Source organism: Candida oxycetoniae (genome assembly GCF_023343755.2).
Source record: "Candida oxycetoniae strain CBS 10844 chromosome Unknown scaffold39, whole genome shotgun sequence".
Lineage (NCBI taxonomy): Eukaryota > Fungi > Ascomycota > Pichiomycetes > Serinales > Debaryomycetaceae > Lodderomyces > Lodderomyces oxycetoniae.
Genome location: NW_026055468.1, coordinates 109,616 through 122,843, shown reverse-complemented (window position 1 = coordinate 122,843; position 13,228 = coordinate 109,616). Strand labels below are relative to the sequence as shown.

General features: G+C 39.6%; 5 protein-coding genes across 5 annotated transcripts; 4 read left to right on the top strand and 1 right to left on the bottom strand. All coding sequences in view use genetic code 12, as the record gives it.

Moving 5' to 3' along the window:
* Positions 1-121: 121 nt before the first annotated feature.
* Positions 122-1,069, top strand: KGF56_003755 (deoxyhypusine monooxygenase; the record flags this gene model as incomplete). Its single annotated transcript, XM_049325121.1, has 1 exon — positions 122-1,069. The coding sequence occupies one exon, from the start codon at positions 122-124 to the stop codon at positions 1,067-1,069; it is 948 nt and encodes a 315-aa protein (XP_049179218.1).
* A 50-nt stretch (positions 1,070-1,119) lies between these two features.
* On the bottom strand, positions 1,120-1,491 carry RPA12 (DNA-directed RNA polymerase I core subunit; the record flags this gene model as incomplete). Its single annotated transcript, XM_049325120.1, has 1 exon — positions 1,120-1,491. One exon carries the CDS (start codon positions 1,489-1,491, stop codon positions 1,120-1,122), a length of 372 nt encoding a protein of 123 aa, XP_049179217.1.
* Positions 1,492-2,061: 570 nt separating this feature from the next.
* Positions 2,062-3,729, top strand: CCT5 (chaperonin-containing T-complex subunit; the record flags this gene model as incomplete). The annotated part of the gene is made up of 1 exon (XM_049325118.1): positions 2,062-3,729. The coding sequence occupies one exon, from the start codon at positions 2,062-2,064 to the stop codon at positions 3,727-3,729; it is 1,668 nt and encodes a 555-aa protein (XP_049179216.1).
* A 323-nt stretch (positions 3,730-4,052) lies between these two features.
* On the top strand, positions 4,053-5,318 carry ARP3 (actin-related protein 3; the record flags this gene model as incomplete). The annotated part of the gene is made up of 1 exon (XM_049325117.1): positions 4,053-5,318. The coding sequence occupies one exon, from the start codon at positions 4,053-4,055 to the stop codon at positions 5,316-5,318; it is 1,266 nt and encodes a 421-aa protein (XP_049179215.1).
* Positions 5,319-5,716: 398 nt separating this feature from the next.
* Positions 5,717-13,210, top strand: TOR1 (phosphatidylinositol kinase-related protein kinase; the record flags this gene model as incomplete). Its single annotated transcript, XM_049325116.1, has 1 exon — positions 5,717-13,210. One exon carries the CDS (start codon positions 5,717-5,719, stop codon positions 13,208-13,210), a length of 7,494 nt encoding a protein of 2,497 aa, XP_049179214.1.
* Positions 13,211-13,228: the final 18 nt, after the last annotated feature.

The window sequence follows — 13,228 nt, the reverse complement described above, 5'->3', positions numbered from 1 at the left end:
TTTTTTTATCGTATATAAAAAGTTCCTTTTTTTTTTTTTTTATTTAATTTTTTTTTTTTTTTTTTTTTTTTTTTTTTTTTTTTTTATTTCTTCATCACATCGTATAGGTTTCCGTAGGACCATGACAGCTGATATAGAATCATCCAACTTGGAGCAGCTAAGAGACATCCTTGTTAACAAAAGTAGGGATGAAAAGTTGGCTCATAGGTTTAGAGCATTGTTCACTTTGAAGTCCATAGGGTCCGAAGATACAGATTTGGACAGAGCTCACAAAGCGATAGATTATATCGCTGAAACATTTGCAGACAATTCAGAATTGTTGAAGCATGAGGTTGCGTATGTCTTGGGACAAACCAAGAATATGCACGCGGCTTCTTATTTGCGAGATGCTTTGGTTGACGAGAACCAACAAGTAATGGTGAGACACGAGGCCGCTGAGGCATTGGGCGCATTAGGAGACGAGAGTTCTCTTGACTTGTTACAAAAATATTACGATACAGACCCTTCGTTAGAGATTAGACAAACTTGTGAATTAGCTATAGAAAGAATCAAGTGGGAGAATTCAACACAATCTAAAAGCGAAGTATTAGAGAAATCGTTATACCTGTCGATAGATCCTGCGCCTCCCTTGGCTAAGGACAACAGCACCTCCAAAATAGACAAGTTACAATCCATACTAAACGATCAGGAAAAACCCTTGTTTGAAAGATACAGAGCTATGTTTAGATTGAGGGATATAGGGACAGACGAAGCATGTTTGGCCTTGGCAACAGGGTTTGATGACCCTAGTGCGTTGTTCAAACATGAGGTGGCATATGTATTTGGACAATTGTCTAACCCAGTAACGGTACCAGCATTAGTTAAAGTTTTAAAGGACGAGACAGAACAGGGAATGGTAAGACACGAAGCCGCCGAGGCGCTTGGAAGTATTGCTACCGACGATTGTTTACCTGTTTTGCAATCATTCTTGAATGATAAAGTAGATGTCGTTCGGGATTCAGCGGTTGTCGCTTTGGATATGTACGAGTATGAAAATTCAAACGAATTAGAGTATGTTACAGTAGAATAAGTATACCAAAAAAAAAAAGACATTTCTTATTATTTCTCATTTTTCATACTCTAGTTATTTGTTCTAAATCGATATGCACAGTTGGTACATGTATAAAACACAGTAGCACCCTCATCGGCGGATCTTAGCTGTAGTGTGTGGTACTGCATTTCCTCATTACCACATTTCGGACATTTTTCCTTTATAGTGGCACCTTCATCTAGTTCGTCTTTCTTTAAACTAGTCTTTACCACAGACCTTGCCAGTTTAAGTTTTGAAGGAAACGCATCATCGGAACTTTTTGTAACAACCTGCAAATTTACAAAATCGGACTTGGGGTACGATGCCAGACAAATTTGGCACTCAATATTTGAAGTGGAGCTGTGTGAGTCAAGCAAATTACCACAATAAGTACAAAATATTAGCGAGCCTACTACCGACATTACAGTGTATAAGAAAATGGTTTTATATAAACTTGTGTTTAGTAATGATCTCAAGAGATGAGATATGCTTCAATTTTCATTTTTTTTTTTTTTCCGCATTTTTCATTTTTTTTTTTTCACTTCTCATTAATCAACACAACACCAATGGGGGTTTCAAGACACCATGGCAAACGGCAAAGCCTTGGCTATGAAAAGAAACTGGTGTGAAAAAGTACAGTGCTTTAAACACAGGTTAGATTTAGTATCTCTCTCTATATATTTTCCGTTTTTACATCTAGGCAACAATAGCAGTTTGAAATTTATGCTTGTAGAAAAAAGAGAAATCGTTTAAGATTATTATCACCATTTTCACTCCATCTCGTAATCACGAGTGTTTACTGTAAATTTCTCTGTCAATGCGTTAACCATCGCATTTGAAAAAAGAAAATTCCATAAGTTTTTCATTTTTTCATCATTTTTTTCTTCTTCCTTTTGGGTTAAAAGAAAAAAAAAAAGGCAAGGAAAAGAGGTTGATCAAAGTTTGAAAGCTTTCTCTTTTGGATATATCTTATTAAATTGTTATCAAAAAGGATGGCAGCAGCACCAGGAGCAGCACCAGGAGCTTCAAAGGGCATGCCTGACTTGTCCAATGCGATTGTGGCACAAGATGAAATGGGTAGACCTTTTATTATAGTCAGGGACCAAGGTAAGAAACAGAGGAAGCATGGAGTTGAAGCGACGAAATCGCACATTTTAGCAGCAAGATCTGTTGCCAGCATTGTTAAAACTTCTTTGGGACCCCGGGGTCTTGATAAGATATTAGTTAGTCCCGATGGAGATATCACTATTACAAACGATGGTGCAACTATATTATCCCAGATGGATTTGGAGAACCCAATTGCCAAATTATTAGTTGAGTTATCCAAATCCCAAGACGACGAGATTGGAGATGGTACTACGGGAGTAGTCGTGCTAGCAAGTGCGCTTTTGGATCAAGCGTTGGAGTTGATCGAAAAGGGAATCCATCCAATAAAAATTGCCAATGGATTTGATCAAGCTTGTAAAATAGCCGTTGCACAATTGGAGAAGGTAGCTGATGAGGTACAAATCTCAGATAAATCAACTCTTTTCAAAGCAGCAAAGACTTGTTTGGGTTCCAAAATCGTTTCCAAGGCTCACGATCATTTTGCGCAAATGGCGGTAGATGCAGTTACCGATGTTGCCGATTTCGAGAGAAAAGATGTTGACTTTGAGTTGATCAAAGTCGAAAAGAAAGTTGGTGGATCCGTTGAAGACTCTGAGCTAATCAAAGGAGTTTTGTTGGAGAAGGACTGGAGTCATCCACAAATGCCAAAGGAAATAAGAGACTGTAAAATTGCTATTTTGACATGTCCCTTTGAGCCACCAAAACCAAAAACAAAACACAAATTAGATATTTCAAGTGTAGAGGAATTCAAAGTTTTGCAAGAGTATGAGCAGAAGAAGTTCCAAGAGATGATTGATTTAGTCAAGGCTTCAGGAGCAAATGTTGTTGCATGCCAATGGGGATTCGACGATGAGGCAAACCACTTGCTACTAGCTAACGGATTGAATGCCATAAGATGGATTGGTGGTTCAGAATTGGAACTTCTCGCTATAGCCACCAACGGGCGCATTGTCCCCAGATTTGAAGACTTGAGCAAGGAGAAATTAGGAACAGCAGGAGTCATTAGGGAGTTGGAGTTTGGCACTACGAAAGATCGCATGTTGGTAATCGAGGAATGCTCCAATAGCAAAGCAGTTACTTGTTTTATCAGAGGGTCAAATGAAATGATTGCAGCAGAGGGTGTCAGAGCGCTACACGATTCATTATGTGTTGTGCGTAATTTGATAAGAGATGATAGAATAGTATATGGTGGAGGAGCCGCTGAATTGACAAGCTCGTTAGCAGTATCTGAAGCAGCCGATAAGCAAACGGGAATAGACCAGTATGCATTTAGGGCATTTGCAGCTGCTTTGGATACAATTCCCTTAACTTTAGCGGGAAATTCAGGGTTGGATCCAATTGAAACATTGAGTAGGTTGAAAGCAAAGCAGATTAATGAGAATAATTCTCACTTGGGAATAGATTGTCTTGGTAAAGGTACAAACGATATGAGGGATTTATTTGTTATTGATCCATTGATAGGGAAGACACAACAATTGAACTTGGCGACTCAATTAACAAGAATGATACTAAAAATCAACAATGTCATTATCAGTGGTACAGATGATTACTAAGTCACTACATTGTACCACATATCTCTTTCTGTATATCTAGCAATACAATATACACCTATCTATCTATCTATCTATCCATATATCTATCTATCTATCCATCCATATATCTATATAATTGACTTTTACAAGGTAGTGCACTTTTTGTTAAAGAAAAAAAGGTGAATACCAATAGAGAGGGAGAACCATAGCTTTTACCCATAAGACTAGTTGTTGGAACCAGGCCACTTCCACTTCCACTTCCACTATTAACAATTGATAGTCTAAAAGACGCCTTTTAGAATACAGAAAGTAAAAAAAAAAACGAGATAAGGAAGGGATAGAAAATGAGTACGGGAACACCAGCAGTTGTCATGGACAACGGTACCGGATTGACCAAATTAGGATTTGCCGGAAACGATTCACCTTCCTTTGTATTCCCCACGGCCATTGCGACGTCCTCTGTGTCCTCGAAAGCGGGCAAAGGCCCTACAAACAGAGCTTCTAACTTGTCATCCAAAAGAGGTTTGGAAGATTTGGATTTTTTTATTGGTGACGAAGCAATAGAAGCTGCGAGCGGTCTGCAATATAGCTTACACTACCCTATCAAGCATGGCCAGGTTGAAGACTGGGACCAAATGGAAAGATTTTGGGAAAGCTCCATTTTCCAGTACTTGCGATGTGAGCCTGAGGACCATTATTTTTTATTGACCGAGCCACCATTAAATCCTCCCGAGAATCGAGAAAGTACTGCTGAGATTATGTTTGAAAGTTTCAACTGTGCAGGGTTGTACATTGCTGTTCAAGCAGTGTTGGCGTTAGCTGCATCGTGGACGTCACCAAAGGTGCAAGATAGATCTTTGAGTGGAACAGTGATAGATTCTGGTGACGGTGTAACGCACATTATACCGGTTGCCGAGGGATACGTTGTTGGAGCTGCGATAAAAAATATCCCATTGGCTGGTAGAGATATAACATTGTTTATCCAGCAATTATTGAGAGATAGAGGCGAGCTTGATACTAGTTTGCAAACTGCTGAAAAGATTAAACAAAAGTTTTGTTATGTATGTCCCGATATGGTGCAGGAATTTACCAGATTTGATCAATATCCAAAGGAGAAGTTTGCTCAATATATAGTTGAGTATGCTGACAAGAACAAGAACAGAGTTGTTGATGTAGGATACGAAAGATTTTTGGCACCTGAGATTTTTTTCAACCCGGAAATCTGCTCCTCGGACTTCTTGACCCCCTTGCCGATTGTTGTTGATCAAGTAATCCAAGCTTCTCCCATTGATGTACGAAAGAAGCTTTATAAAAACATAGTTTTATCTGGTGGGTCTACCATGTTCAAAGATTTTGGAAAAAGGTTGCAAAGGGATTTGAAGGCTATTACTAAGGAGAGAGTCTCTTTGAGTGAAAGACTTAGTGGCGCTCAAAGTAGCGGTGTAGAAGTTCAAGTGATTTCTCACAAGAAGCAAAGAAACGCCGTTTGGTTCGGAGGATCATTATTGGCACAAACTTCCGAGTTCAAAAGCTTTTGTTACACGAAAAAAGACTATGACGAATATGGACCAAGCATTGTAAGAAACTTTTCATTATTCGCAGTCCCTTGAACAAGAGAAAAAAAAAAGATTGAGTGAGAACCCTTTTCTTATGTAGAATTTTGCGAGGTTTATAGATTCAATGGCTATATCATCGGTTCGTCTTCTCTTTTATTGGTGATAAATAAAAATATACAAAGAAAATACAAAGAAAAAAAATCCCTACAATTAAATTGCATTGATAAGTGAGAGAGGAAGAAGAGAGGAAGGAGAGAGAGATAGAGACACACAGAGAGAAACGCAGAGAGAGAGAGTGAGAGAGAGAGAGAGATAGAAACACACACGCAGAGAGAGACGCAGAGAGAGACGCAGAGAGAGGCGCAGAGAGAGACAGAGACAGACAGACAGAGAGACAGAGAGACAGAGAGACAGAGAGACAGAGTGTGTGTGTGCGATAGAGAGACAGAGAAATGTCTGCTACGGCAACAGCAACTACTACTACCACACTCACACAACCGCAGGTGGTTGATGGACTATCGTTAGATGAGATATTTAAAGGGTTGACCTCCTCTACAGAAGAAGAAAGATTGAGGTATGCACAGGAGCTTCTCAACTATTTATCATCAATTGCAAGAGACTTATCGACAGAGCATTTCAACAGGTATAATAATGATATCAACAAAACCATCTTTGATCTACTTCATGGGGAGAAAACATCTGAAATCTTGGGTGGGATTGCGGCATTAAATGCGTTGATTGAGTTTGATTCAGGTGTAGGCAAAGAGAATGCTAGCAAGACAGCGAGATTTTCCAATTATTTGGGGTCACTCATTTTATCCAGTGACTTGGTTATTATGAAACAGGCGACGAGGACCTTGGGGAGACTCGCTACGCTTGGAGGAAACTTGACCGGCGACTTTGTAGACTATGAAGCTAAGCGAGCTATCGAGTGGCTACAGAGTGATAGCAGACAGCACGAAAATCGTCGACATGCTGCTATTCTCATTTTAACTGCACTAGCGGATTATGCGCCAACACTATTATTCCCCCTTAGTAACCAAATATTCGAAAACCTTTGGCCGTCGCTACGTGACTACAAATTGGCCATTAGGAAAGACGCCGCCATCGTGTTACAGAAATGCATTGATATTATATACAACAGGGATCCCAATGCTCGACTGTTTTGGATCAAGAAAATGATTGAGCTGGCGTCTCAGATTTTAAATGAAAACGATTCAAACTCCGTTTTTGGAGAAGGAATCCCACTTGTACCATCAACATCTCAACTGGGCGAAAACATTCATGGCTCGCTCTTGGTGTATGAGGTTTTGTTGAGATACAACAAAGATCCATACATCAACTCAAAGCTCGATTCTATTTATGAAAATACCATGTTGTACAAGAACCACAAGTTGGCAGTCATTCGACAAGAGTTGACAAGAATCTTCCCTCTAGTATGCAAAGTCAACACCGAGCTTTTTGTGGAAAAGTATTTACACAGAACATTTTATTACTACTTATCGCAACTTAAAAGATATAAAGGACAACATAATGATACAGCAAATGCAGATAAAAGTACAATTTTCTTGAGTATAGGCCTCATAGCATTGGAAGTTGGGAACCAAACAGCAACGTATTTAGACGCAATTTTAGAAAACATTAGAGAAGGCTTAGCATACAATTCAAATTCAGGAGTTCAGCTGTTATTGACAAATGCAGCTAACCAAAATGATAATGCAAATATTATTAATGCCAATATGGCAGCATATACTTTGACATCCAAATACAACATTAGTAAGAAAGAAACTGAACCTGCCATTTTTGATTGCATTGGGAAATTATCTACGGCGGTGGGACCTGCATTAACAAAACACCTTCAACGAGACATTTTGGATATGATGTTTGCAAATTGCTCGTTGTCGGAACACATGCAGAATGTTTTACTAACATTGACTCAAAACATCCCTACGTTGACTAGTCTCATAAACGAAAAGCTATTGAACCTTTTAAGTTTAGTGCTTTCAGGAAAGGGGTTTCAGCCACCAGGTTCACCGTATGGGACCATAAAAGTGAGAAAGAATTTAGCGAGAGATTGCCGATTAATCATGATCTCTCGTGATACAGGACTCAGCATACAAAGCATAAGATCTGACCAAGAGAGATATGAAAGGCTCGATGGTATGATAACGGTACAAGCATTGGAAATGCTAACAGCATTTAAATTTGAAAACTATCAATTGAATGAATTTGTGCGCTTTTGTACAATCACTTACCTTGAAAGCAGCGATCCAAAGGTTAGACTTACGGCAACGCGGACTTCCTGTGAGATCTTTGCAAAAGATCCTATTTGTCAGCAAGTTAGCGTGAATGCTTTAAACGCAGTGAATGATGTATTGGGAAAGTTATTGGCAATTTCAATAACCGATCCTTTGCCTGACATTAGATTAACCGGGTTGAAAGCACTAGCAAAAGCTGGTAATTTTGATTCTCAGTTGTCGCAAGCGGAGAACGTACGCCTCTTGTTTATTGCTTTGAATGATGAGGTATTTGAAGTAAGGAAAGTGGCGATCCAAATCTTGGGCCGTTTGTCATCAATAAATCCAGCTTATATAGTGCCTTCTTTACGAAAGACGCTAATTCAGTTATTGTCAAAGCTTGAATACTCAGTAACCAGTCGGAAAAAAGAAGAAAGTGCAATTTTATTATCACTTTTAATAGCAAATTCAAAGGAGTTAACTAGATCATACGTAAAGCCTATTGTTGAGTCATTATTACCAAAGGCAAAAGACCCGAGTTCTTCAGTTGCCTCAAACGCAATCAAATGTTTAGGGGAACTAGCAGTGGTAGGTGGAGAAGATTTGAAACCCTTCATACCAGATTTGATGCCTTTAATTCTTGATACTTTTCAAGATCAAAGTTCATCTTATAAACGAGATGCTGCTTTGAAAACACTTGGACAATTATCGTCATCTTCTGGTTATGTTATTCAACCTTTGCTAGACTATCCGCAACTACTTGGAATGTTAGTGGCAATTTTGAAATCAGATAACTCGGTTCAAATAAGAAGGGAAACTGTTCGATTATTGGGCATACTAGGGGCATTAGATCCTTACAAACATAGAGAAGTTGAGCAAACCTCTAAAAGTATACCAGCGGAGCAGAACGCGCCTCCCGTAGATGTGGCTTTGCTAATGCAGGGTATGTCTCCTGCCAACGAGGAGTACTACCCAACTGTGGCGATAACCAATTTGATGAAAATCTTAAAGGACCAGTCATTGAGTTTACATCATACAAAAGTAATACAGGCTATTATGTATATATTCCAAACCATTGGATTGAGATGTGTCACATTTTTGCCTCAGATAATTCCTGGAATCATCAATGTGATGCACACTTGTCAACAGAATATGCTCAAATTTTATTTTCAACAATTGGGCGATATCATTGTTATTGTCAAGCAGCATATACGTCCATACCTAGATGATATTTTCAAGGCCATCAAGGAGTTTTTTTATGTAAACACTCAGTTGAATATTCAAGTGACGGTTATTAACGTCATTCAAGCAGTCTCGAGAGCGCTAGACGGCGAGTTTAAACTATACTTATCCCAAGTTTTGAAACTTTTGCTTGGCGTGTTTGAAGAGGACACTTCAGCCAAAAGGGTATCTTCCTTCCATGTTTTGAAAAGCTTTGTTGTGTTTGGAAGTAATATTGAGGAGTTTGTTGATATTATCATACCAACTATTGTTCGCATGTTTGAAAGTGGACCCACGGATTTGAGGAGAGCGGCAATTGAAACAATTGGGCGATTATCGAAAAACGTAATGTTGAATGACATGGCTTCGCGTATTATTCATCCTATATTGAGAGTGTTAAGCCTGGGTCCAGAGGAATTAAAAGAGTCATGTATGAACACCTTAAACTACATGCTCCTTCAATTGGGTGCTGAATTTACCGTTTTTCTTCCAGTTATCACAAAGACAATGGTCCAGCACAATATCAATTGTCCCAAATTCGAGCAGCTTGTAGGAAAGCTTTTGAGTGGAGACCCTTTGCCACTTCATTTGGATATATATGCGGATTACGATCAGGGTGTTGGTGATTCGGCTGGTTCTGATATGCCATCTAAGAAATTACCCGTCAATCAGGTTGCTTTGAAAGCTGCATGGGATGCAAGTCAGCGACATACAAAGGAAGATTGGCAAGAATGGATCAGTCGCTTGAGTAAGGAATTGTTGTTGCAAAGCCCTTCGCATCCAATACGTGCATGTGCCGGACTAGCATCTGATTATTATCCATTGGCAAAAGATTTATTTAATGCAAGTTTTGCTAGTTGCTGGAGTGAATTGTATTCACAGCATAAAGAAGAATTGGTGCAATCATTTTGCATTGCTCTTTCTTCACCTACAAATCCTCCTGAAATACACCAGACATTATTGAACTTGGCAGAGTTTATGGAACACGATGACAAATCGTTGCCAATTGCAATCAGCACATTAGGGCAGTACGCACAACGTTGCCATGCCTTTGCAAAAGCATTGCATTACAAAGAGTTGGAGTTTTACGAAGAGGCAACAACGCCTACTATCGAGTCCTTAATCAGTATTAATAATCAACTACAGCAGTCTGATGCAGCCATCGGAATTTTGAAACATGCTCAATTGCATCACAATTTGCAATTAAAAGAAACATGGTATGAAAAATTGCATAGATGGGATGATGCCCTAGAGGCATATAACGAGAGAGAAAAAGCCGAACCAGATAATATGGAAATAACGATGGGTAAAATGAGATGTTTCCATGCTTTGGGTGAATGGGAGCAGCTATCCGAATTAGCACGCAGTAAATGGGATAATGCTTCCAGTGACACCAAAAGAAGTGTCGCTCCATTGGCGGCAGCTGCGGCTTGGGGTTTGGGTCAATGGGATCGAATGGATGCTTGTATTAAGGTCATGAAGGCTGCATCTCCCGATAAGGCCTTTTTCAATGCTATTTTGAGTCTTCATAGAAATAATTTTGAAGATGCTTCTGACCATATATTAAAAGCAAGGGATCTATTGGTGACAGAGATTACGGCATTGGTGAGCGAGAGTTACAATAGAGCTTACGGGGTGGTCGTTAGGGTTCAGATGTTGGCAGAGTTGGAAGAAATTATCAAGTATAAGTGCTTGCCTCAAGGGTCTGAAAAAAGAGCCGTGATGAGGAAAACATGGAATACAAGGTTGCTTGGGTGTCAAAGGAACGTTGACATTTGGCAACGAATGTTGAAAGTTAGGGCATTGGTTATAAAGCCGAAACAGGATATGGATATGTGGATTAAATTTGCAAATCTTTGTCGTAAATCAGGAAGATTGAACTTGGCTGAGAAATCTTTGAACTTGTTGCTCGAGGAAGGGTCCGCTGAAAATCCGTCGCGTGCTCCTCCACAAGTGGTGTATGCACAATTAAAGTATATGTGGGCAAAGGGACAGAGACCAGAAGCTTTGAGGCATTTAGTAGATTTTACCACAAGAATGTCGCAAGACCTTGGTTTAAATCCAAACGATTTGATAACCCAACCATTGCCATCGGAAGGTCCGGGAATACCAAAACATGTTGAGGAGTATACAAAATTATTGGCAAGATGTTTTTTGAAACAAGGTGAATGGCAGATTGCCTTAAACAGCAACTGGAGGTCAGAGACCTCCGAGATAATCTTGGGTGCATATTTGTTGGCCACCCATTTTGACAACAAATGGTACAAAGCGTGGCACAATTGGGCTTTGGCAAACTTTGAAGTTATTTTGCTCTTCACTAGTCAGAATCAAAATAGTGGTAGAATTGAGTATCTCGATGAGAATCGTGCAAATGCGCATGATGACTCTGTTGCTGCTTCTGGCCAAGTTCCGGGAAAACCATTAAAAGAAGACCTACCATTACAGTCTCCACAACAACAACAACAACAACAACAACATACTGGGAACAAGACAAATGTGATCCTGATGGAAACAGTGCAACGTCACGTTATTCCATCGATAAAAGGATTTTTCCACTCGATTGCGCTTTCAAATTCCAACTCTCTTCAAGATATGCTACGATTGTTGACGCTATGGTTCAAGTTTGGTGGAATACCAGAGGCTGCACAAGCTATGACTGAGGGGTTCAGTATGGTCAAGATAGATAACTGGTTGGAAGTTGTACCTCAGTTGATATCTCGAATCCATCAACCAAATGAAATTGTCAGTAGATCGCTTTTTGGATTGTTGGCAGATTTAGGAAAAGCGCACCCACAAGCACTTGTTTATCCTTTGGCGGTAGCTATAACGTCTGAATCTGCTAGCAGAAAGAAAGCAGCTCAATCCATAATTGAGAAAATGAGAGTCCATTCTGCAAACTTGGTTGATCAAGCTGAGCTAGTAAGCCGGGAGTTAATTAGAGTTGCTGTATTATGGCACGAGCAGTGGTACGAAGGTCTCGAAGATGCATCGAGATTATTCTTTGGTGAGAAAAACACAGACAAAATGTTTGAGGTATTGGAACCTTTACATCAAATGCTTCAAAGAGGACCCGAAACTATGCGGGAACAAGCTTTTGCAAATGCGTTTGGTAGAGAGTTGGCAGATGCGTTTGAATGGGTGATGAATTTCAGAAAAACCAAGGATATCACGAATTTGAATCAAGCATGGGATATTTACTACAATGTGTTTCGGAGGATTACTAGGCAACTCCCACAGTTGGTGAGTTTGGAGTTACAATTTGTGTCACCAATGTTGGAAAAAGCGCATAATTTAGAACTAGCGGTGCCAGGTACCTACGAAGCAGGTAAGCCCGTTATTCGGATTATCAAATTTGATCCTACATTCTCTGTTATATCCTCGAAGCAAAGGCCAAGAAAGCTATCATGTAGGGGCAGTAATGGGAAAGATTACCAGTATGCGCTCAAAGGTCACGAAGATATTAGACAAGATAATTTGGTGATGCAGCTATTTGGATTGGTCAATACATTATTGGTCAATGATCCAGAGTGTTTCAAGCGTCATTTAGATATTCAACAATATGCTGCAATACCACTTTCTCCAAAAGTGGGTTTACTTGGTTGGGTTCCAAACAGTGATACCTTCCATATGTTAATTAAAGGCTATCGAGAGTCAAGGAGTATCATGTTGAATATAGAGCATCGTTTGTTGTTGCAGATGGCACCAGATTATGATATTCTTACATTACTCCAAAAGGTTGAAGTTTTCACAAGTGCGCTTGATAATACGAGAGGACAAGATTTGTACAAAGTTTTGTGGCTAAAATCCAAATCCTCAGAAGCCTGGTTAGATCGAAGAACCACTTACACCCGCTCTCTAGCGGTTATGTCAATGGTGGGTTATATTTTGGGTTTGGGTGATAGGCACCCTTCGAATTTGATGTTGAATAGAACCACCGGGAAGGTTGTGCATATAGATTTTGGAGATTGCTTTGAGGCTGCGATATTGAGAGAAAAATATCCTGAAAAAGTACCTTTTAGGCTAACGAGAATGTTGAACTTCGCGATGGAAGTTAGTGGTATTGAGGGCTCATTTAGAATCACTTGCGAACACGTGATGAGAGTCTTGAGGGACAATAAAGAGTCCTTGATGGCGATTTTGGAAGCTTTTGCTTATGATCCTTTGATAAATTGGGGATTTGATTTTCCTACAAAAGTACTAGCGGAAGCCACGGGGATTAGAGTAAACTTGGTAAATGTTACAGAGTTATTGCGTTCAGGGCAGATTGACGAGAAAGAAGCTGCTAGATTGCAGAAACAGAACGGATTGGAAATTAGAAATGCGCGTGCCGGTTTGGTTTTGAAGAGAATCACAGATAAGTTGACAGGAAATGATATTAAACGGTTAAAAGGGTTGGATGTACCCACTCAAGTTGATAAATTGATTCAACAAGCAACTAGTGTGGAGAATTTATGTCAGCACTATATTGGTTGGTGTTCTTTCTGGTAAATCTAAATTAGAAAGACC